This window comes from Bos taurus, chromosome 3, assembly GCF_002263795.3.
Source record: "Bos taurus isolate L1 Dominette 01449 registration number 42190680 breed Hereford chromosome 3, ARS-UCD2.0, whole genome shotgun sequence".
Classification (NCBI taxonomy): Eukaryota; Metazoa; Chordata; class Mammalia; order Artiodactyla; family Bovidae; genus Bos; species Bos taurus.
The window spans coordinates 62,424,971-62,448,917 of record NC_037330.1 but is presented as its reverse complement, the minus strand read 5'-3'; the positions used below and the strand labels follow the sequence as shown (position 1 = coordinate 62,448,917).

Sequence of the window (23,947 nt, the reverse complement as noted above, 5' to 3'; positions counted from 1 at the left end):
CATGTTTTTGATATTTAATTGCATTAACCCATTAAGTATATTGTAATGATGTATTTAACTTTTTCTCATAGTTATCTAATTCCTTCTTTATTTGTTGTAACAGCTAAATATTATCTTTCTGGTGATCACATTATGCAAAATGGTGAAGCACTCGAACACATTAAAACCAGATTCTAGCAGGTTGGAAAACATTAAGTAAGTATTTTGTATTTTAATTTTAGTGCTTGACAAACTGAGTGAAAGATATTCCCCACAGCAAATTCATGAATACCATCTTTCAACTGTAGAAATTATTCAGAATGAAATTTTACTTATCAAGGTTGAACCTCACTGTTACCATGTCACAGACATTGGTCAGAAATTAGATAATAATTTCTGTCATGATCTAGAGCCAAAAAACTGTTTTAGTGCCTTTATGAAAATTCCATAAACTAGCAATCTCATTTAAATTTAAAATGCAGTTCAAAATGATGTTCCTGTTTGCATGACTGATATGATTATATTAAGTTTGTTTTGTTAAATGACTTTTTGATTTAAGGATTCTGAGCAGTTTCTACTTCTAATCCTGTTTTCCTAAGAGAATTTGCTCCATTACTATTGTTAACTTGGAGATTATCTGTTGCTTTCATGATAATTAAATAAATGTTTACTTTAATTCAGGATTGAAAAAATGGAAATATCAATGGAAAAAGTGCTATCTAACGAGAAAAAATCGATAGCTGTTGAAAAAAATTGATAGCATTTTCAGAGTTATTTTTTAAAATATGAGTTAATTTAAAATCTGAGGAGATATTGTTCACGTTGGTTACAATGGGATGTAGAAAATATTTTAAATGTTAAAAATGGCAGATCTTATAGTAAAGGTAATTTTTTTTAAATTAGATGTTTTAGATAGGTTAGTGCCAGCTTCATTGCATGTTGCATGGTAAGAGAGAGAGCTAATCTTTAGCATCTCTCTCTTTTCTTCCTTTTCCTCTTTCTGTCTTCTCATCTACACCAGTAATTACCGTGTTTGTGATGGCTACTATAATACGGACTTACCTGGGTAAGGTAGAATCCTACATTAACAAATTTATGGCATGATTTATATTTTTACAAATCCGTCAATATCATGAATTGCCCTTAATTTCTATAATTATTTTGGAATATCTTATTTGCTAGAGTATTTTAAACTATAATATGCCTTTATTTTTTAATTGCTTGCCTCTGCATTTTGACTTTCTTAATTTTGACTAATTTTATAAAATATATAAATGCTTTCTTATTACTTTCTATTTTAATTCTGTCTAATAATTTTGTTTCTCTTTTCTGCTTATAATGCTTTCTAGCTATGAAGATAATAAGCCATTTATCAAGTAAGATCATTAGTTAGACATGGAATGCACTGACTTTAAATCCTCTCATTCCGTCCTATTTTCTACAGTTCTTTTCTCCTTAAGCTATTCATGATGAAATCTCTCCAAAATTATTTTATTTTGAAGTTGTTCTCATGTTTTTGTCCCATTTCAGCTAGGCTTCTTCATGCTTTAGTTATAAAACCTTAGGTTCACCTAAGATTAGTTTCCTAGAATCTGAAGTTCAGGTGTTAAGTGATTATCTGCCATTTAACCTTTCTGTATGTATCACATTATTCAGTGTCATGAGTGCACCACAGGAATAAAAATATAGGAGTAAACTAATTAAGGACTCCTTAATTTCTTTTACCACAATGCACATAAAAGACAATAAAGTCATGGGGGTTAATTTATACCTTGTATTTTAATATAGTTTTCATACTTATTTATTCTGAATAAGAAAAGGTCATACCTGCTGTTGCTGTTTTCACTGGAGACTGCAGTACTAAATGCTATTGTTCTTTCTTTAATCAATGAAAGGTTAAAGCCAAAATGCTGTTGAATTTGAATATGAATATAGAGAAAGTCAACTGCTACTAATGATATGCTAATATTTAAGTGTGATATGTGTTGTTCTCTCATTGAATCTGTTAATAAAATTCACTTTATTTTTTCAGGTCTTGGGTGCTTGGCGCATTTGCTCTTCTATGTCTTCTTGGCCTAACCTGGTCATTCGGGTTGCTTTTTATTAATGAGGAGACTATTGTGATGGCATATCTCTTCACCATCTTTAATGCTTTCCAGGGAGTGTTCATTTTCATCTTTCACTGTGCTCTCCAAAAGAAAGTAAGTGACAACACTTGGAGGCTCTGCTTACTTGTTCTTTGATTTGAAAATAATACATTTAATAGAGATTTTAAGTTACCACTGGCATATTATTAATAGCATCATATTTTACTCATAAATTACTTGTAATGCAAGTCAGGAGGTTCAGGCTTCACATGTAAGATATGTTAACACCAGTCATCTCTTGAATCTCAATTTGGCAATATTATAAACTAGATACTTGTAAGATTTTTTCTTCAAAGTCTACGAAAGTGCTTTGTGCAGAGGGTATACAAGATAAAAAAACATTTAAATAATCTTGTTCTTTCTCAATATAAGGAATGCAGTAGTTCAAAACAAAAATTGAGTATAAGGTTAAGTGGTATAAATTTTAAAAGCATAAGATATATAAATATGAATATTAATGTTGCATTTTGAGTAATTTTGAAAGAATTTAAAACCCAATAATTTCATATTTCACATCTTATTATTTTTTCCTGATTTAATGTTAAGTGGAGTCCTCAAAAATGATTCAAAAATTAAAGTTGCAGGTGAAAAATTTTAATCTATTGTAAGATGTAAACCTAAGAGAATAAACTGGCTGCCATTTAAGTTTAAAATTTCCATGCCTTTCACTAGGTATCATCCTTTCCCCGTCTGTATATCTAATGTAGTCTTTTTATTCTGTTATTATTAGTTGGTCACTAAATTGAACAGAGAAATAGAATTGTGAAAGTGAAAACTATTAAGTTTTCAGTCCTGACAAGATGATAGTGTTGTTATTTCCATCAGTTCTGAATAAGCTGTAATTTTGAGATAATGACAGTGGAATGTGCAATACTGACAGATAATATACATTCATAGCAATATAGGCATTAGGCAAAACCAACACCAGAGGGTATTATTTTGATAAAATACCATTGTGATTGCCATTGTCTTGGTTATATAGCATTTCAGAGCAGTTAATAGCCATTAAATGTACAAAACTTTTTTTGATGTATCATGTCTTATTTAATAACACTGAACTTTAACTTGCTAAACGTTATATAGGTATGACCTTGTAATTACTTTGGCTTTTATATATTTTCTACATAGATGAGCAGGTTATATACATGCAGATGATCACATATTCATAACTTCTGTCAGATGTTTCTGATAAAGCATAAACTTAGAAGAAAAAGAATGACATTGTCATTATTTCCTCATAGGGTTTGGGTATTAATTTTGCAGAGATTTTGCTGTGCTTGTTAATTAACAATTATCTCTTTAAGTTATTGTGTTACACTTCATTTGAACAAGTTCTACTTAGTCTTGGATACGTTGTATTGGATATTGCCATGATGAGTTGTTAGAACATAATATAAGATGATTTAGGTAAAATACGGTTCTAACTGCTTGAGTGAATATATTTAGACAAAGGAAATACTTTGTCTAAAAGTTTAACCACATTGTTATTTGTTCTAATAGCTATAATTAAATAAAGCTAAGAGAATGAAAATGCAAGTGCACTTAGATCTAAAAGGTCATTAGTGACTTTAATTCTCTAATTTCCCAAGTAATAAGTGTCAAGAGTTTTGGTCTTTGCAATGATAGTGCTCACAGACTATGATCTGCAGGGAGGGGGTGTGGAGGGTTGTCAGGGGGCTTTGAGTGTTTTTTGAAACCTACCAGAAAAAAATAATTTCATGTGCAGCCTTTCATCCTTCCTTCTTATAATTTCAAAGTCTGGCTCTTAGCTACATGAAGCATATTTGTATGCCAAAATATAGCTGCACAGAATCCAGAAATATCCCCCACTCCTCCCAATTCTTGACCACCTAAGTGGAGCCCTATTATTTAGTATTGCTTGGACTCCACTTTTTAAAGTGTAATCTTTCATTTAGGCCTAAGAACTTTTCTATCTATTCATATATCCAAGCTTCAGGGGAAAAGGGAAATTACGTGGGTAACTCATTAATGTGAATGGAAATTGCATAAATAGTTCCCTTATGTGCTAATGAAGTGAATAAGCATCTTAGACTCTCTACACTAAGTGTTATAACAGCTAGACATATTCAGAAAATGAGGAAAACATTCCATCCTAATTAATGGCATATGTATCAAAGGACATTATTTCCCCTTTATTCTTATGCCAATGTAGTCTTTCATTATAAAGAAGTTACCCACAACGCTGTGCAATCCAGTTAAAGTTTATGTATTGACCTACCTAAGAGGACATAAAGCATATGAAACTTAAATGACTGAATTACGAGTGGTTAAATGTAATTAAGCAAGGAAAATACTAAATTTTTATCCTATTTTCTTGACATGAGATAGAAAATTGGTTTGACTAAGGCTATTGCTAGAATAAGGCTTTTAAAATATTGCCATTGTATTAATTAATAACATTTGCACTATAATAATAGGGTAGAAAGCATATTTCTACATATTATATCACACTTTAAAATCCTATTGGACTGTCTAGTGGACAGAGGTGTTTTTCCGATTACCAATTCAGTTGAATTTGATTTTGTAATCTCCACGGAAAAGGGTTAGTGGAACTTTTCATCTCCTCTGCTCATTTAATTAGAGAGCAAGAGGAGCAAGTATGTTTATATTAATCCCTTGGTCTCACGGTTATTCCATGCAGGTACGAAAAGAATATGGCAAGTGCTTCAGACATTCATACTGCTGCGGCGGCCTCCCGACTGAGAGTCCCCACAGCTCAGTGAAGGCATCCACTACCAGAACCAGTGCTCGCTATTCCTCTGGCACACAGGTAACAAAGACTTTGACAGCATCTTTAATTAACCTTTATAGAATGCCTTCTGAGACATGTTCTGTTCAGATGCACTAATTGTCTTCTCAGTATAATATCTAGGTAGCAAATACTTGCCCTCTTAGTTTTTTGGTTTTAATATCTTCTTAAGTATTTCTGCAAGATGTTTCTTTAGGTATAAACATCCTTTTTCGAGAGGTATACTTCTTTAAGAAGTACATCACAATAGTTTGATATCCTAAGCTCACATAATACAGGACTCAGGGAGCATTCAATAAACATTTGTTAGTCAACCATCATCTCCACTTTAAACAAAGACAATAATTGAAAATTTCTTTAAGATTAGAAAATTAAATACTCCTTAATAAAGAAACACAGCAATATAGACTTCCTTAGTTTAAGAACAGAATCAATACACATTTTTTTTTAAGTCAAAAGATAATCCTGCACAGATTGTTTAAGGTAAATCTTTGTGTTTCTTTAATGTAAGGTAAGCTTGGGAAAGCTAACATAACATGTGTCTTGCTATTTTATGTTAATAGAGTCGTATAAGAAGGATGTGGAATGACACTGTGAGAAAACAATCTGAATCTTCTTTTATCTCAGGTGACATCAATAGCACTTCAACACTTAATCAAGGTCAGTTACTAGGAAAATTTGAGTTTACTATATAAATTTTGTGCCTTTTGCCAATTTACAATAATTCTAGAGGAAACACTGACTTTTTCTCTCAAATGAGTTTATATCATAAGCTCTTTCTTAAACCTGCTGAGTCATCTTTTATCCTTTATTAAAGTACATATAAATTCTTTTTATTCAGTAATGTAATGCAAAAAGTATAATTTCAAACTCCACGTTAATAGAATAAGGCTGGAAAATGTAATTTCTGAGAGCATACTTTGCCACAGATTAAAATATGTTCCTAGGGATACAAATTATTCCTTTCTAAATGTACATTTATGAAAATTTTCTTCTTAAAAAATTAATATAATTAGAATAACTACTGCTCACATTAAACAGTGCCAGTTTTGTAGTAAAAAATCTTATTTGTAAAATTCTTCTGTTTTTGTTTCTTTCAAAAAGTAAATGTTAAAAACATAGTAACTCTTCATAAATAATAAAAATACATGAGCACTTATGAAGTAATTTTTACATTTGAATTGTTATTTTTAATGTGTCTACAATTATAGCCTTATCACATAATCAGTATAATTCTAACTTAAATTAATATGGCAAATAAAATAACTGAGCAAGATAAGGACACAAGTGCATCTACAGACACATATTCCTGAGTACAAGCTTAGTAAATTTTAATGTATTATGAAAAAAATTTTATATGTTCTTAGAGGTAACTTATCAAGTAATTTCAGTTTTGATGTATTATTATAATTTAATATATTTTATCACAATGAAATATTAAAGACATTTTTCATTGTTGGCATTGTTCTGATGAGATTCTGTTTTAAAATGAAAAAAGCATATGTATGGCATCAAAGCCAACTTGAATTTTAAAATATTTTTAGCTAAATTACATTAGCTATGCAAAACATATGTTTGATAAGTATTGAAAGGTTTGTAATTTGTCAATTAGAATGAGTGAAATGTGTGTTTATTCCATTGCTCTGATGTTTTACCTAATTCTGTTAAGATGAGTATCAAAAAGGAAATGAATTATTCAATGATTCATTTTTGAAACCTGGCAAATAAGATCATAGAAGGAAAAGTCTTGTTACATAGAATCGGTGAACGGTCTAATAATTCATTATATGCAGTCTCTTTTTTTCCCCTCAGCATGTGTGCTCTTGCATTTACTAAGAGAAGCTTGGTGCAATGCGTCATACTTTTTACGTGTTTGTGAAAGTTGTTTTTCCTCCTGCTTGTGTCAAAGTTGGTATTAACACAGATGTTTTCACGAGGGATAATCCCACACCTGTAAATCCTGAAAGTTTGAGATTCCCTCTTCTGGGCTTCAGTGGTTAGGTTTTTAATATTAAGCAGTAACATCTCGAAACATAATGTTGATCTCTGTGCATTTAATTGCCATTTTTGTTTAACAGTGATTTTGTATAAATTAGTAAATGTCATCCTCAGCAGGTGTTTACTTGGGGGACTTACAAAGCACCTGTGAATTATTGAAATTTAACTTTCCTCTCCCCTTTCTCCTTCAAATTAGTAGTTCAAATACAATCAGAGAATTTCAGCAGATTTTCCTTTGCCAACTTATCCACTACCCTTGATGAATACAAAAAGTACTTTACTGCAACTGTAACACTAAAACAAGAGAACTGATGTATTTTTTTCTGTTTCTTTGCTTTAGGAATGACTGGCAATTACCTACTAACAAACCCTCTTCTTCGACCCCACGGCACTAACAACCCCTATAACACATTGCTCGCTGAAACAGTTGTATGTAATGCCCCTTCAGCTCCTGTGTTTAACTCACCAGGTGTGCTTATACTTACGAATACAACTACCTTTCTTTGCTGCTAAACAGAGCTCTGATCTTTACCCTTTTTCTAGAATACTCAAGTTGCCATATATTTATTATTATATCCTTAATTTCTCAATTAAAAAGAATTATGGTATTGCCCATGCCAGGCTTCTAAAACTGCACTATATTATAGTATAGTAAAAATTCAGTCGTGATAGTATTTACAAATAATTATCCATGTTTTTGACACAGGTGGCATAAATCTTAATATATTATTACAGGACTGACATCACATGGTCCGAGAGCCCATCTTCAAGATTTATATCATTTAGAGGTATCCTATCTATGTAATATACTATTCAGTTGACTCTAAAGCTTGCTGAGAGAGTTTGTTTCTGGCATGACTTAGCTAATAATTTGGATGCCTAGGTATAGAAAACTGCATCCAGCATTATCAATCTAACCAAACTATAGTATAGTGCAGCTTTATGGTAGTTTTTTCTTAAAAAACTTTGAGAATAAAGTTAATATTAGTTAGTTTCTATCTGTAGTTATTTTGGGGGGAGGAGGAGAGATTGTCACTAACCCATCCTGTATTTTATTATGTTTTCTAGTAGCTTATTTATTTTAAAAATATATTTAATATTAACAGAATTTGCAAGATTTGGGGGAAAGTTATTACATAATTACTATTAGCATAAAATTTTTATTTGTAATTGATATTTGTCACTAAATTAAACACAGAACTTCGTTTCCATTTTTTTCTTGAAATTCTTTTTTAACGTAACTGCAGCTTCTCTTTTCATTCTCTTGTTTTTCTTACTTTCCTTATGCTTTCCTCTAGCAACCTACAGAGAGACAAGTATGGGAGTAAAACTTAACTTTGCCTATCAAATGTAAATTTTTTCAGCATGATTTTTAACCGGCACAATTAAAACATAAGTAGCAGTCATGAAGTAGACTCAGCGGGCAAGTGGTTCACAATTTGCAACTCACATGTTTCCAAATTCAAACAGTACATTTACATGTACTGCCTTTTGTCAGTAATAGAGGTCTGTAGCAAATGCTGTTCATACTTAAGTACATGCAATGCTGAAATAATTTGCTTCTTAAAGCCTGAGGTACTGTCAACCCGAATGCTGAATAATTGACTTATCATTTCTGCATTCCCACAGTAATCTTGCTACAGGCTGTGGAAAGTCTTCCAGTGAATTACCTGAACTTGGGCAGAAAAAGTTGCCTCTTCAAAACCAGCCAAAGATGTGCTTAGATCTGCAGTATATCGTAGAAAACACCTTTTGGATTATCCAGTATATATTCTTATATTTATTAAACAACAATACAAAGAAAGAAAAATGACAAGATCATACCTCTATGGAGGAAACAAATGCTAGTGACCGATCCTGTGTCACTGTAATTTAAAACATCAGATGATTCCTAGTAATAGATCTTCTAAAATTTGTGGCACATATATGAATTTATAAAGCTAGTGAATCATGTCAGCCAGGCTGAAGGAAGCCTTGCAAAGAATTGTCATTACTTCATTTTGTTATATGTGCCACGGAGCATAATACGAACCGAATTGTCAATTTCTCAAATGTAGAAGTTGGATCAGAATTTTTAAAATAGCATGAGTCAACAATATGATCCCTCCTATTTTCTTATTTTCTGCTAATGATAATTAATTGAGCAATTATGAATTATTTATTGGTTGTGACAATGAGTTTTCTAGGATAATCTGCAGCTTCATAAGTGGAGTAAGCACTAAAAAGGGAAATTTCCTATTTTTTCCAAGAATTATTTTTTTTTCCTAAACTCCTCCAAGCCTTGCATACAATGCAGCAGCCTCACAGTGGTCAGTTTCATTTCAATAACATCATTTCATTCTTTTTTTTTTCAGACCTATCTGTAGACAAGTGATTTTTTTCTCTAGGATTTTGAGAATGAATAACCTAACTTTCCATGGTACAGACCATTTAATTTTCTCTTAAACTTTTTTTTTCATCTGCCTGAGAAGCACTGTGATGTCTTAGTTTACATGTTTATGTGTCTAGAAAAATACAAAGAGAGCATGTTATCATATTTTTTTTCCTCCTGAACCTCTTTTCATATCTTCAGCAGATGTATCCAATCTTTCATTCCTTTAGAGATAAAAATATATTAGCCAAGGCTGACACCCTTTTCCCATTCCACAGTTAATACTTATTCTTGGTTTAATTTCTGTGACCCATATTTAAGAAATCTCCTAACATTTCTGCGTTTAACCTCCATGCCCATGGTGTCTGTGGGCCAGTCTCGTACAGTAGACTCTGCTGGTTCATTAGAAGCTGTCACTGTGACTGATGCAGACTGCAGGGCTGCAGGCAAACTTTGACCATTAGAAGCCTGGGGCCATTGCTATTAGAGTATTAGTACCAAAACAAAAGTTCAAAATCATAAGAAATATTCAATGAAAAAGCAAAAGGCTGCTATTGCTGGTAATCTAATTTGTTGAACCCTTGCTCTGACTAAGTTGCTGAGAAGCTCAGAAATTCTTCATCATGTTACAATAAATCATTTTACTTTTTTTTGTATATCAGCTACTCTTAGGCCAGATAGCCTGAGCAGACAGACATGATGTGAGTTGTCCAAAGTGAGTCATTCCACCTGCTGTCTATCATGTTGTTGGATGGTGCTTGTGGGCCCCTGGTCCAGTCAGTGTGAGAGATGGCTATCTTTGTTTAACACGAAATCTTTGTGTCTGTCCATTTTTTCATTATTTTTTTTTTTACTTCATCTCCAGAAAAAGGAAATGTTAGAATGTTGTTTAAAGAGTTGCTTGCCAGTTTTGTGGGTTTATGTTGTACATTTGCCTTCAGTTTTTGTATGTGACTTATTCCCTTTTAATTTAGTGTTGTTTAGGACAAATTCTGTTAATTTTATTTTTATAAACCATAGTCTCGTACTTTAAAATGTAAATGTCACTAATGAATTGCTTTGCATTAACTATGCAAGGGCATGGAGTGAAGTCTTCTTTGTAAGAGTGTCAGAGATTTGACCAAAAATCAATTGATAAATACCGTCTCCTCAAAATTGATAAATCAACATTCTGTATGCCCTCTTCCCTCCCCAGAAAACAGTATTATTTTTTCACACTTGTTCCTGTTATCTAAGGGGTTGCAACTGTTTACAGTTGGGAACGCGGGAAAGCCTGACACTTCCCAAGTGTTAGCTTTCGAATACAACTTTGTCCTGAACGACATTAAAAAGTTTTGTTCTAAAGAAGTAACGATCCTCTCATCAGAAACAGAGACAGTAATGGGATCCCTCCCTTTTCTGTTTCAGGACATTCACTGAACAATGCCAGGGATACAAGTGCCATGGATACTCTACCGCTAAATGGTAATTTTAACAACAGCTACTCACTGCGCAAGGGGGACTATAATGACAGTGTGCAGGTTGTGGACTGTGGACTAAGTCTGAATGATACTGCTTTTGAGAAGATGATCATTTCAGAATTAGTGCACAACAACCTACGGGGCAGCAGCAAGGCTCACAACCTCGAGCTCACACTACCAGTCAAGCCTGTGATTGGAGGGAGCAGCAGCGAAGATGATGCTATTGTGGCAGATGCTTCATCTCTCATGCATGGTGACAATCCTGGACTGGAGCTCCATCACAAAGAACTCGAGGCCCCGCTCATCCCTCAGAGGACTCACTCCCTTCTGTACCAACCCCAGAAGAAAGCAAAGCCCGAGGGGACTGACAGCTACGTATCCCAGCTGACAGCCGAGGCTGAGGACCATCTCCAGTCCCCCAACAGAGACTCTCTGTACACAAGTATGCCTAACCTTAGGGACTCTCCCTATCAGGAGAGCAGCCCCGACATGGAAGAAGACCTGTCTCCGTCCCGGAGGAGTGAGAATGAGGACATCTACTATAAGAGCATGCCAAACCTTGGAGCTGGCCACCAGCTTCAGATGTGCTACCAGATCAGCAGGGGCAATAGCGATGGTTACATAATCCCCATTAACAAAGAAGGGTGTATTCCAGAAGGAGATGTCAGAGAAGGACAAATGCAGCTGGTGACAAGTCTCTAATAGTGCCACTAAGGAATTCCAGAGGCCACATGCAAGTAATGAATACAGACAGACTCCACTGGCCCTATGCAGCTCCCTCAAACTCCGCTTGAAGAGATGGCCCTGTTGACCTGTGGTTCTCCAGTGTAAAAAAAAAAAGATGACTGAACCGTGCAGTTCTGTGAATTTTTATAAAACATAAAAAAACTTTGTATATACACAGAGTATACTAAAATGAATTATTTGTTACAAAGAAAAGAGATGCCAACCAGGTATTTTAAGATTCTGCTGCTGTTTAGAGAAATTGTGAAACAAGCAAAACAGAACTTTCCAGCCATTTTACTGCAGCAGTTTGTGAACTAAATTTGTAAATATGGCTGCACCATTTTTGTAGGCCTGCATTGTATTATATACAAGACGTAGGCTTTAAAATCCTGTGGGACAAATTTACTGTACCTTACTGTTCCTGACAAGACTTGGAAAAGCAGGAGAGATATTCTGCAGCAGTTTGCAGTTGACTGCAAACCTTTTACATTAAGGCAAAGATTGAAAACATGTTTAACCACTAGCAATCAAGCCACAGGCCTTATTTCATATGTTTCCTCAACTGTACAATGAACTCTTCAAAAATGGCTAAAGAAATTATATTTTGTTCTATTGCTAGGGTAAAATAAATACATTTGTGTCCAACTGAAATAGAATTGTCATTAAAAATAATTTTAAAGAGTTTGAAGAAAATATTGTGAAAAGCTCTTGGTTGCACATATGTTATGAAATGTTTTTCCTTACACTTTGTCATGGTAAGTTCTTCCCATTTTCACTTATTTTCCACTGTATACAGTGTTCTGCTTTGACATGTTAGTCCTTATTCTTACATTTAAATTGCTTATTGCCAAAAGAGCGTGTTTTATGGGGGAAAAAACTCTTTGAAGCCAGTTATGCCATGCCTTGCACAAATGTGGTGAAATCTAGAAAAGGTTGTGTGTCACCCCTCTGTTTGTTCTTGAACAGGGGGCAGCGAGGGCACTGGGCACTTCTCACAAACTTTCTAGTGAACAAAAGGTGCCTATTCTTTTTTAAAAAATGAAATAAAACATAAATATTACTCTTCCATATTCCTTCTGCCTATATTTAGTAATTAATTTATTTTATGATAAAGTTCTAATGAAATGTAAATTGTTTCAGCAAAATTCTGCCTTTCTTTTCATCCCTTTGTGTAAACCTGTTAATAATGAGCCCATCACTAATATCCAGTGTAAAGTTTAACACGGTTTGACAGTAAATAAATGTGAATTTTTTCAAGTAGCTAATGTGCCCTTTTATGTATGACATATAATTGGCTTTAATATATGAATACTTTGCCACCCAGCTCACCTTGGGTATACTAGGTCCTTTCACAGTATAACCCACAAATATGCAAAAGAATATACTTCCGCTGCCTGATGGCTCTATGTGCTGAAAAGAATATATTTGTATTCTAATTGCCAATTACCAATGCACAAAATCTGGCAGATAGGTTTCAATAGGGAAGTATACTGAAAGTACTTGTGTTTGTTGCATTGCAACAGAGCCAAAACAAATAAAAATGAAAAAAGATGCATTGGAAATTCTCCAAATCTTTAAAAAAACAAAACAAAAACTTTTCAGCAGTATTGAGAAGAAAATTCTAAAACATACTTTCAGAGTTTGAAGATTATAAGTATTCCTATAGGCAGCTACAGATGACGATGTTTTTTATCGTGGGAAGGTTCAAAAATCATATAATTGAATCTCATCAAATAGATTTTTCCTGTCTACATCATCAGCGTTTATACCAAATTCTTCTAAACCTTATTGGTTCTCTCAAGTGCTTCCACCAACTTAGAAATCACTTTATTTCATGTGGACACACTTAGTCATGCCTATTTAAAAAGAGTAATAAGAAAAACATTTTAAAGTATTCTTATCTAAATGTGAATGTAGTAAGGTAGATACTATGTAATAAAATATTATCAGTATTTAGTAGGGTCACAATGGAGGAGTGTATTCACATACGGTTAATTCCTAACAAGTTGGAAATTGACCATAAAAATGATATTAATATTCAAACAGATTTAACAGTCCTCTGAGAAGGGTATTCATAGTTCCTTGGGTAAAATTTTACAGGAATTTATAAACCTTTATCTGCTAGAAGAGGACATTATATAATCAAGCATTTTAATTTTCTGCTTTGCTATATATTATCCTGTGCAAATGTGAAATTTTACAATGTAATATGATCTGTACTTCCTAGTATAAAGACCAACTATGGTTAGGTTGGTTCAGTGATGAGTTGCCAGAAAAAAAAAAAAAGGCAGCACTGATCATTCAATTCATAGTATTTCTCTTGAGGCTGTTCTAAAACTGGTATGACGTGAACTAGTGCAGAAGTACTTGGTACCTAAATGGTTAATGTTCTCTTCAGCATAGTTAATTTACAAGTTTTCATATTAGAGAATACAATTTGGAAGCTATCATTCATCTTTCCTGCTGAAAGAATCTCTTTAAAATGAATTTTATTTTAAAAATATATAAATGTTGCCTTAAATTCTATCCATGATTCCCCCATACAGATTAATTTCTTAGGTTTAAAATTATTAATCTATTGACTGATGTATTATCAACCCAGTAGTTTCTTTGGGTCTGCCCAGACTTCACCTGGATATACAATTTCCACATTCTTAATTGTTTCTCTTTGTGGTAGTAAAAACCGTGAATTTTTATAAAGTTACATTATTATACCTTATCTCAGGGACAGTTAATCAACTGGCCTATTAATAATAAGGAATGGTTTTTATTTATTTTAGATTTGGCTTAATGAATGTTAGTCCAGATTGATCGCTTTTATTTTAAAATAAAGGCTTGTGTTTGTTCTCTTCACCAATAGAAAAAAATTATTGCTTATACATCTGTATATATTCATCATATAGACTTTCAAAATTATTTATGTGGAAGACAATCCCTTAAAAGCCCATAAATGAGTTAAATATGTCAGCAGCTCAACTCATCCACATTCATTTGAGCGTAATTATATATATTAACCAGAAAAACAAGAGCAATAATTATTTGACAGAAAGTTACTGTCACTGTGGTTTCCCCTTGGAAGAAGCATCAGACACAAGTTCACTGCCCAATATTAAGAGAAAAATTCGTGTGCACTTGTTATATGGGTGTATTCAGGATGCCTGATTTATGTATGTATTTAAATGATAAATGAGAAAATGTAATTTTCCATCAATTCAATTTTGAACCTCACGCTTAAGGCTGACCTTTAAGATGTTCTTGTGGGATAGAGTGTTTTGTAAAAAACTTCAACTTAGTAAAATTTTTATTGCAGTTATACCCTTCTAAGTAGAAAAACTTAAAAGAATGCATACAAGTTGAATTTCTGAAATGAAACAGCTCTTCATATTTTATTGATACTGAAATTTTCTTTAAAGGCAATAATCCCTGCAGTGTTTTAAAAATAAAACTTAGTACCAAGATTTCACATGGTTCTGCGTTCCACATATTTCTCTTTCCATGAAATTGTTGTGTTAAATCTCAAACAGTATGGAAGGTTGAATATAGATGAACATTGTTTCACTGGGTAATACAATTAGTATGCTTCCTGCTAGTGAGTATCACGTTGATTGTGAATAGTCCTTTGATAGCATGTGTTGACAGCCTGGAGCATTAGTGCTCAAGGATGAGTGAATACTAGTGGGTTTGGAGGTTAACTTATGACCATCCTAATTATCATTTGAAATGCAAATTTTCTGTCATGTCACTCTGAGTCTTTCTCCAAACGATCGTAGAGACACATTATGTTAGCTAAATGGCACCAAACACAAAAACTTGAATGTTTAAAGATACCACATTTTTGACCACCATGTATTTTGTGTACTTTACTAGTTCAGTTCAGTTCAGTTCACTCAGTCGTGTCCGACTCTCTGCGACCCCATGAATCGCAGCATGCCAGGCCTCCCTGTCCATCACCAACTCCCGGAGTTCACTCAGACTCACGTCCATCAAGTCAGTGATGCCATCCAGCCACCTCATCCTCTGTCGTCCCCTTCTCCTCCTGCCCCCAATCCCTCCCAGCATCAGAGTCTTCCAGTGAGTCAACTCTTCGCATGAGGTGGCCAAAGTACTTTACTAGTACTTTGTTCCAAAATGTATGGGGACTAATGGAAATTCCTGGACATTATCCAAGTTCATTTCAAGGCGCTATGGGCACTGAACTTTCAAGGCCATATATCTCTATCAGAGGGCATTAATAAGAAGCTGTAAGTGCACCATGTAATCAGACTAATTAAATATACTGTAAGTGTTTCTCAAATATTGGCAATAGACCACCCCTCATCTCTTAATAAGGCTTTTTTTTTAGTCTCCATCCTTCTTCTGGTGGCGTTACTGTTTACTGAGTGTGAAGTTTCTCAGAAAGAAGCCTTCAGATGTCAGTTTGACTTTTAAAGCCTATTGTTTTAACTTGTATTTTTTTTCTGAATTCATGCATTGTGAAATGCTGTTAGGTATGCTGGCACTAACATTATAAATCACTCTATGAAATAAGAAACAACAGAACAGGTAACTCAGTATAACAGAGCTAACCAAACCCTTTACTATGGGAAAAAAATGGCCCCATGAGTCTTTCACACGTTTTTCTACTACGTGTTTATTAAAGCTCTTAGCTTAAGTAAACCAATGTTGGGTGAGAATAAGAGACTAGTGATGAACGATCAATTTTTGAGTGGTTTACTGAATATATTTTTCATAAGCATTTTTATATTGTGTGTCAGAACTAAGCTTTTAAAAAGCATTTTGGCAGTCACAGCAACATGGCTTTTTTTGTTTGATTTTATTAGGCAAAAAATGACTAATCTTTTGTTCTTTTCTTAGAAAACTGACAGCTACTACATAGAACACCCAGGAACAATGATAGGTATCAGAGATATTGATTAGATGAAAGACTCATTTATGTTTCTCTCCTGAGATATCAATCTTAATAAACAGATGGCTTTTAACCAAAACATGGCAGTAGTACATAGTAAAGCCTTTTAACACTGTAATAAAGAAGCTACAAAACAAAATTGCTTCCTAATTTTTAAAGATATCTCAGACTCAATGATTTTGTCCCATTTAATACTTTTCATAATATTGCAACAAGATTAAAAGTACTAGCACCTACCATTTAATAAATGCTTCATACATGCCACACTCTGAACTAAATACTTTAAATACTAAATACTTTATTGCAGTTAATCCTCTTAACAATCCTCTGAGAAGGGTGCTCATTATCCACTTTTGCAAAAGAAAAGTAATTTGCTCAAGGCCTTGCGCTAGCATCTGTTTGGCTCCAGAGTTTGAGCATTTAACCAACATGTACCACCTCTGGTTTCACTCAGGGTCCCAAGCATATCTCTTGCACCTAGTGGACTGTTTCTCTGCTGGTAGAGAAGTTTGTTTGTTTTGAATCCATAGAGTTATAAAAGAAATGCAGTTAAAAAAAAAAAAAGTTTAAATAGGTCAAAGAGTTTCAGAGGAAGATACCCCCGCTAAAAGATAATTATTTACCTCAGATTTTAGAAGTGGGGCTGTTAGCTGGGTAGTAGTCAGATGTAGTTTATTAGTTACTGATTTGCTCCCTGTGGAACTGACTTAAAAGACAGTCATGAAGCAGTTGTAGTAGGGAAAAAAAAAATCACAAGATTTTGAGTCAGGATGTTACATTTTTAATCCTTACCTGACCAAGAAAATAATACTGGTTTACCTAGTCAATCTGATCAATAACCACAAAAAATGAGAAACAATTTATTCATCTACATGCTTTTTATTTATTTCACAACTGAGCCATAACTATAATGGAAAAGGCATGTGAAAATCACAATATTTGATTTCTCTTCAATTCTTTTAAAAATTAATAGTTGTTTTAAGTAGTGTGTGTGTGTTTGAGAGAGAGAGGATGCGTATGTGTGCATTTCAAACAGGACGTTTCAAGTTCATAGTCTAACTTTGTCTTTAACATTTGGCCAGAGACCTTTCCTGTGAACAGTGAAGTGTTTGGACTAAAATAGTATATATATATATATATATTTTTTTTTTTTTTTTTTCCCCAAAAAAAGTGTTCTGCAGAGCCTTGGAATTAAGTGTGCCGAGCTCAGAAGGACAAGCAGATTAGGGATTCTCTGTGAGTTAAGTTGTTCACTGTCTAAAGACAGGCATTATACTGAGCTTTATGATTTATTGCATTTGTTCTCACAGCTATGGAGGGTAAGTGTTTTTATAAGTGAAGAAGCTGAGCCCCTACGTACGTCACCTTAACCGACTGCACAGCTGTGGGTGAGAATTAGACCTTAGCTGGGTGCCCAAGCCAGGCTCCTCTGGATTCTGCCTCTGGGGAGCGCCTGGCCCACCCAAGTTGCCTGGGGCTCTCCAACAGTCGGGGCCACAAAGGTGTGTGTTCCCACTTTCTAAGGAACTGCACATTACCTAGCTGGCTCTGGGTGATGGTGATAAGGGGCACAGGAGACCTTGTGCTGTGGGTTCCTAGCCCTTGCCCTCGCCGCGGCAGCTGAGGACTGTCTGTCTGCACAGCCTTGCTGGGCCTTACTCCTGTCCCTGGCTCCTTCCTGTCCCCCTTTATTTTTTTCTCTTCTCTGTTTCTTTCCTCAAGTGTTTTGTTTTAATTTTCCCTTGCTTTTTTTTGTGTGTTATTTACTTGATTTAAAAACATTTTATCTACTTTTATTTAACGTCATTTCATAGATTTTAGCCTTTTTTCTTACTAGAATGTATTTTAGTCTGGATTTCCTCTTTCATCACATTGTCTTCTGGTTCTTTTAAAAATCTGGCTTTTTAAAAATATCCCATGTGTTTTATATTATTTTTTAGTCTTAACCATTACTCTTTATTGGAATATAAGGTCATTTACATTCAAATTTCTCCTCAATTTTACTTTTCAGTTTCCTTCTGGTTTTCCTCTTACACTTCACATTCTTTAAAAATTTTGAAAATCTTTCTTTTTAATTTTTCTTTCTTTCCTTTTTTCTTTTTTAATAGTTAGCAAGAGTTATAACCACAAAGATAGTAGCATTGAAAAAGTCTCCAGTATTTCAGTCTTACTTGTAATTCTTACATATTTATCCCAATTTTAGTGTTCATTTTATATGGTAAGATATTCATATAAATAATTTAATGAAGTAGAGGTATTAATGGTTATGGAAACTTTGGATTCACACAGACATAGGTTTAAGCCTTTGCTCTCTCTTGGGCAAGTTACTTAACCTCTCTCAAATTGTTTCCTCCTCCGTAAAATTGGAATCAGCCTACCTTGCCAAGGGTTGCTGTGCGGATTAGAAGTAATGTATGTAAAGTGCCTTAGCACAGCTCCTGGCATGTGATAGGCACTCAATAGATCATAGCTTTTTTTTTTTTTTTTCTTTCAGAAGATACTGTGAGTAGCATAAACATCTCCTGACTTTGAGTTTTGTAAAAGTAATCAGTCATCAGGACTTCAACTGGATTGTCATTATCTGCCTCAAGCCATGTGGACAGGATGTATCAGTAACACTTTCATGAACAATGCCACTAGGCTTCCTGCTCTAGGGGATGAATGACTGTAAGGAGCACTCAGGGGCTGCAGGGATCCAGGTTGATGAGAGCCAAGGGAATGAGTCTCTTGGAATATTATTATATTTTAGTTAATTAAGAAATATTTATCTTATGCAAAGAAGTTTATCATTCAGTTTTTCTACTTCTCCACTTTCTCTTTTGTCTTGTCATTCTTTCTTACAAAGTAATAGACAAGTCTCTTGCTTTTCCTTAATAAATACTGATTAAGTATTTACTACATGTTCATGCGTAAAAGTAAGTGGTAGAACACAGAAGTGAAGGATGTCCCTGCCCTTAAATTAATGATGTTGATAACTAGTATATATTGATCTGTACCTACTGTTTGCAAAGTTCTGAATTTAAACCCTTCATGAATATTATTTCATTTAAAATTGTAATTTTTATAATAATTCCATGACATAAAAACTGTTATTGTCTACATTTTATAAGTGAATAAAGTGAGGCTTAGTATAATGAAGTAACATACTTCAAAATTAAAGGGATATTTAAAAGGATAATTACAACACAATAAGATAAAGATATAACTATTGTGTACTGAGAAAAGCTTTGTTGAAGAGATAGTACTGGAGGTGTGTTTAGAAGGATTAAGTAGAGTTTGCTAAGAGAACATAGTAGAAAGTGTTCTAGATGGATGGAAAATTATGAAAGGCAAACAGGTTTGAAAAGGCAGGAGATGATTTGAGTGAGAAGTCCAGTGAGGCTGGAAAAGTATGACGTTGTGTACCAAAAGTCTGGGATGATAGATTAAGGCCAGATTGAGAGGGGCCTGGAATACCCTGTGGGTGCTTAACCTGATGTCTGCTATTTTATGCCCATGTTGAAAGAGGGAACAGGGATTGGTACTAGTGTACAGTGAGTTCTCCTATGTGCTTTATTATATTATTTCATGCCTTATTTATTATACGGTATTTCACTTAATTTTCACAATCATACAAGGAAGTAGTCCATTGTTACTATCATCATCTTTACTTAAAATATACAAATTACAATGGTAGCTCTTTCCAAATTTTCACAAAATGAGCACATCAATGTAATTAATGCCCAGAACAGAAAACAGTATGGAAGAGCAGAAGCTGCCTTGTTTCCTCTTCCAGGCATTAACTCCCTAAGAGTAATGCTACCTGACTTCTCACACCATCGATTAACCTGGACAGTTTTAAGTGTTATAAAGTGGAATGTTGCAATATATAATATTTTACCTGGTTTCCTTTGTTCAACATGATGCTTGCAAAGTACATTCATGCAGCTGTAGTCCATTCCTTTTCATTGCTGCATAATGTTCCCTTGATGACTACATCATAAATTATTCATCCAGCTTAAGAGTAGTTATTTTTATCTGTCTTTCACAAATGATAAAACTTGGAAAGTTAAGTAATGAGTTTAAAATCACAGAGCTAGAGAGTGCCAGAACTAAGAATTGGATCCAGTATCATCTTATTCTAAAGCCCAAAAGGCAATGAAATATGGAATTTGAAACATCCAATCTCTAGGCAACAATAATTGATTGAGTGCATTACACAATAATTTATCATTTTCCAGGTGCTTTTCTAGCTGCTAAGGGCATAGTAAGGAGCAGAGCAGACTCCATCCTAATAAACTCTTAAAGCAGAACATACGTCAGCTACCAAAAAGTACTATGAAGAAGATAAACAAATATAGAATGCTGAGTGTCTGTATAGCAGTCCCTGTACTAGGCATTTTGCCTGTATTACTTCATGCAATTTCAAAACACATTCAAGAGTTAGGTACCATAGGTGTTCTCATGACCCTAATTTTACAGATGAGGATGCTGAAGCATGGGCTTCCCAGTGGCTCCGTAGTAAAGAATCCTCCTGTCAATACAGGAGACATGGGTTCCATCCCTGGGTCCAGAAAATCCCCTGGAGGAGGGCATGGCAACCCATTCCAGTATTCTTGTCTGGGAAATCCCATGGACAAAGAAGCCTGGAAGGCTATAGTCCATGAGGTCACAAAAAGATCAGACATGACTTAGCAACTAAACAACAACAATGCTGAAGCATGGAGAGACCACGTACCCTGTCTGTACCCCACAGTTAGTAAACAGAGGAATCAGGGTTCAAATCCAGACAGTTTGGCTCCAGAGCTTGTGCACATAACACAGTGATCTGAAGGGTGAATGACAGAGAACTCTACAGCAAGAAGGTGGGGAGAGGGAGGGTGCTGGGAAAGGCTCCCTGTGAAGGCCCTCCCAATATGAAGACCTGGCTGGTGAGGAGAGGTATTCAGTTGAAGATCTTGAGAGAGACGATCTCACACATAGGAGCAGCAAGTCAAAAGGTTCTGAATGAGGGATGAGCGTGGAGTGTTTAAGTTCAAAAAGGAGGAAAATGAAGGGAACTGAGATCCTGCCCAATTCCAGGCTGGGAACTATAGAGACGTGGGTTGAAATATCACCTTCACATTTTTGTAGGTGTTGTTTTTCTATGTTGCTGTTTCCTAATCAACTGCATTGGTCTCTCCTGAAGAATAAATCTAGTGAGTTCAGTTCAGTCGCTCAGTCATGTCTGAGTCTTTGTGACCCCATGAATTACAGCACGCCAGGCCTCCCTGTCCATCACCAACTCCTGGAGTTCACCCAAACTCATGTCCATCGAGTCGGTGATGCCATCCAGCCATCTCATCCTCTGTCGTCCCCTTCTCCTCCTGCCCCCAATCCCTCCCAGCATCAGGGTATTTTCCAATGAGTCAACTCTTCGCATGAGGTGGCCAAAGTACTGGAGTTTCAGCTTTAGCATCAGTCCTTCCAATGAACACCCAGGACTTATCTCCTTGAGGATGCACTGGTTGGACCTCCTTGCAGTCCAAGGGACTCTCAAGATTCTTCTCCAACACCACAGTTCAAAAACATCAATTCCTCGGCGTTCAGCTTTCTTCACAGTCCAACTCTCACATCCATACATGACCACTGGAAAAACCATACCCTTGACTAGACGGACCTTTGTTGGCAAAGTAATATCTCTGCTTTTTAATATGCTATCTAGGTTGGTCATTACTTTCCTTCCAAAGAGTAAGCGTCTTTTAATTTCATGGCTGCAATCACCATCTGCAGTGATTTTGGAGCCCCCCAAAATAAAATCTGACATGGTTTCCACTATTTCCCCATCTATTTGCCATGAAGTTATGGGACCAGATGCCATGATCTTAGTATTCTGAATGTTGAGCTTTAAGCCAAGTTTTTCACTCTCCTCTTTCACTTTCATCAAGAGGCTTTTTAATTCCTCTTCAATTACTGCCATAAGGGTGGTGGCATCTGCATATCTGAGGTTATTGATATTTCTCCCAGCAATCTTAATTCCAGCTTGTGCCTCTTCCAGCCCAGCATTTCTCATGATGTACACTGCATATAAGTTAAATAAGCACGGTGACAATATACAGTCTTGATGTACTCCTTTTCCTATTTGGAACCAGTCTGTTGTTTCATGTCTAGTTCTAACGGTTGCTTCCTGACCTGCATATAGTTTTCTCAAGAGGCAGGTCAGGTGGTCTGGTATTCCCATCTCTTTCAGAATTTTCCGCAGTTTGTTGTGATCCACACAGTCAAAGGCTTTGGCATAGTCAATAAAGCAGAAATAAATCTTTTTCTGGAACTCTCTTGCTTTTTCAATGATCCAGCGGATGTTCGCAATTTGATCTCTGGTTCCTCTGCCTTTTCTAAAACCAGCTTGAACATCTGGAAGTTCACGGTTCATGTATTGCTGAAGCCTGGCTTGGAGAATTTTGAGCATTACTTTACTAGCGTGTGAGATGAGTGCAATTGTGCGGTAGTTTGAGCATTCTTTGGCATTGCCTTTCTTTGGGATTGGAATGAAAACTGATCTTTTCCAGTCCTGTGGCCACTGCTGAGTTTTCCAAATTTGCTGGCATATTGACTGCAGCACTTTCACATCATCTTTCAGGATTCGAAATAGCTGAACTGGAATTCCATCACCTCCACTAGCTTCATTCGTAGTGATGCTTTCTAAGGCCCACTTGCCTTCACATTCCAGGATGTCTTCGTGAAGATCTTTTTCGTAGAAGTTCTTCTGTGTATTCTTTCCACCTCTTCTTAATATCTTCTGCTTCTGTTAGGTCCATACCATTTCTGTCCTTTATCAAGCCCAGCTTTGCATGAAATGTTCCCTTGGTATCTTTAATTTTCTTGAAGAGATCTCTAGTCTTTCCCATTCTGTTGTTTTCCTCTATTTCTTTGCATTGATCCCTGAGGAAGGTTTTCTTATCTCTCCTTGATATTCTTTGGAACTCTGCATTCAGATGCTTATATCTTTCCTTTTCTCCCTTGCTTTTTGCTTCTCTTCTTTTCATAGCTATTTGTAAGGCCTCCCCAGACAGCCATTTTGCTTTTTTGCATTTTTTTTCCATGGGGATGGTCTTGATCCCTGTCTCCTGTACAATATCACGAACCAAATCTCCATCCATAGTTCATCAGGCACTATATCTTAAATCTATTTCTCACTTTTAATGTATAATCATAAGAAATTTGATTTAGGTCATATCTGAATATTCTAGTAGTTTTCCCTACTTTCTTCGATTTAAGTCTGAATTTGGCAATAAGAAGTTCATGATCTGAGCCACAGTCAGCTCCTGGTCTTGTTTTTGCTGACTGTATAGAGCTTCTCCATCTTTGGCCGCAAAGAATATAATCAATCTGATTTCGGTGTTGGCCATCTGGTGATGTCCATGTGTAGAGTCTTCTCTTGTGTTCTTGGAAGAGGGTGTTTGCTATGACCGTTACATTCTCTTGGCAAAACTCTGTTAGGCTTTGCCCTGCTTCATTCTGTATTCCAAGGCCAAATTTGCCTGTTACGCCAGGTGTTTCTTGACTTCCTACTTTTGCATTCCAGTCCCCTATAATGAAAGACATCTTTTTTGGGTGTTAGTTCTAAAAGGT

The 23,947-nt window shown here is 35.2% G+C and overlaps 1 protein-coding gene across 1 annotated transcript in view; it reads left to right on the top strand.

The window, feature by feature from the left end:
- The window catches only part of ADGRL2 (adhesion G protein-coupled receptor L2), a gene marked incomplete at its 5' end in the record, with an annotated part of 710,493 nt that extends 698,835 nt beyond the window's left edge, over positions 1–11,658 (top strand). Inside the window, 7 exon segments of the mRNA NM_181013.1 lie at positions 104–195; positions 1,001–1,045; positions 2,012–2,180; positions 4,789–4,917; positions 5,460–5,556; positions 7,235–7,363; positions 10,673–11,658. Coding sequence (NP_851356.1) covers positions 104–195; positions 1,001–1,045; positions 2,012–2,180; positions 4,789–4,917; positions 5,460–5,556; positions 7,235–7,363; positions 10,673–11,427 — 1,416 coding nt within the window. The 3' untranslated portion in view covers positions 11,428–11,658.
- Positions 11,659–23,947: the final 12,289 nt, after the last annotated feature.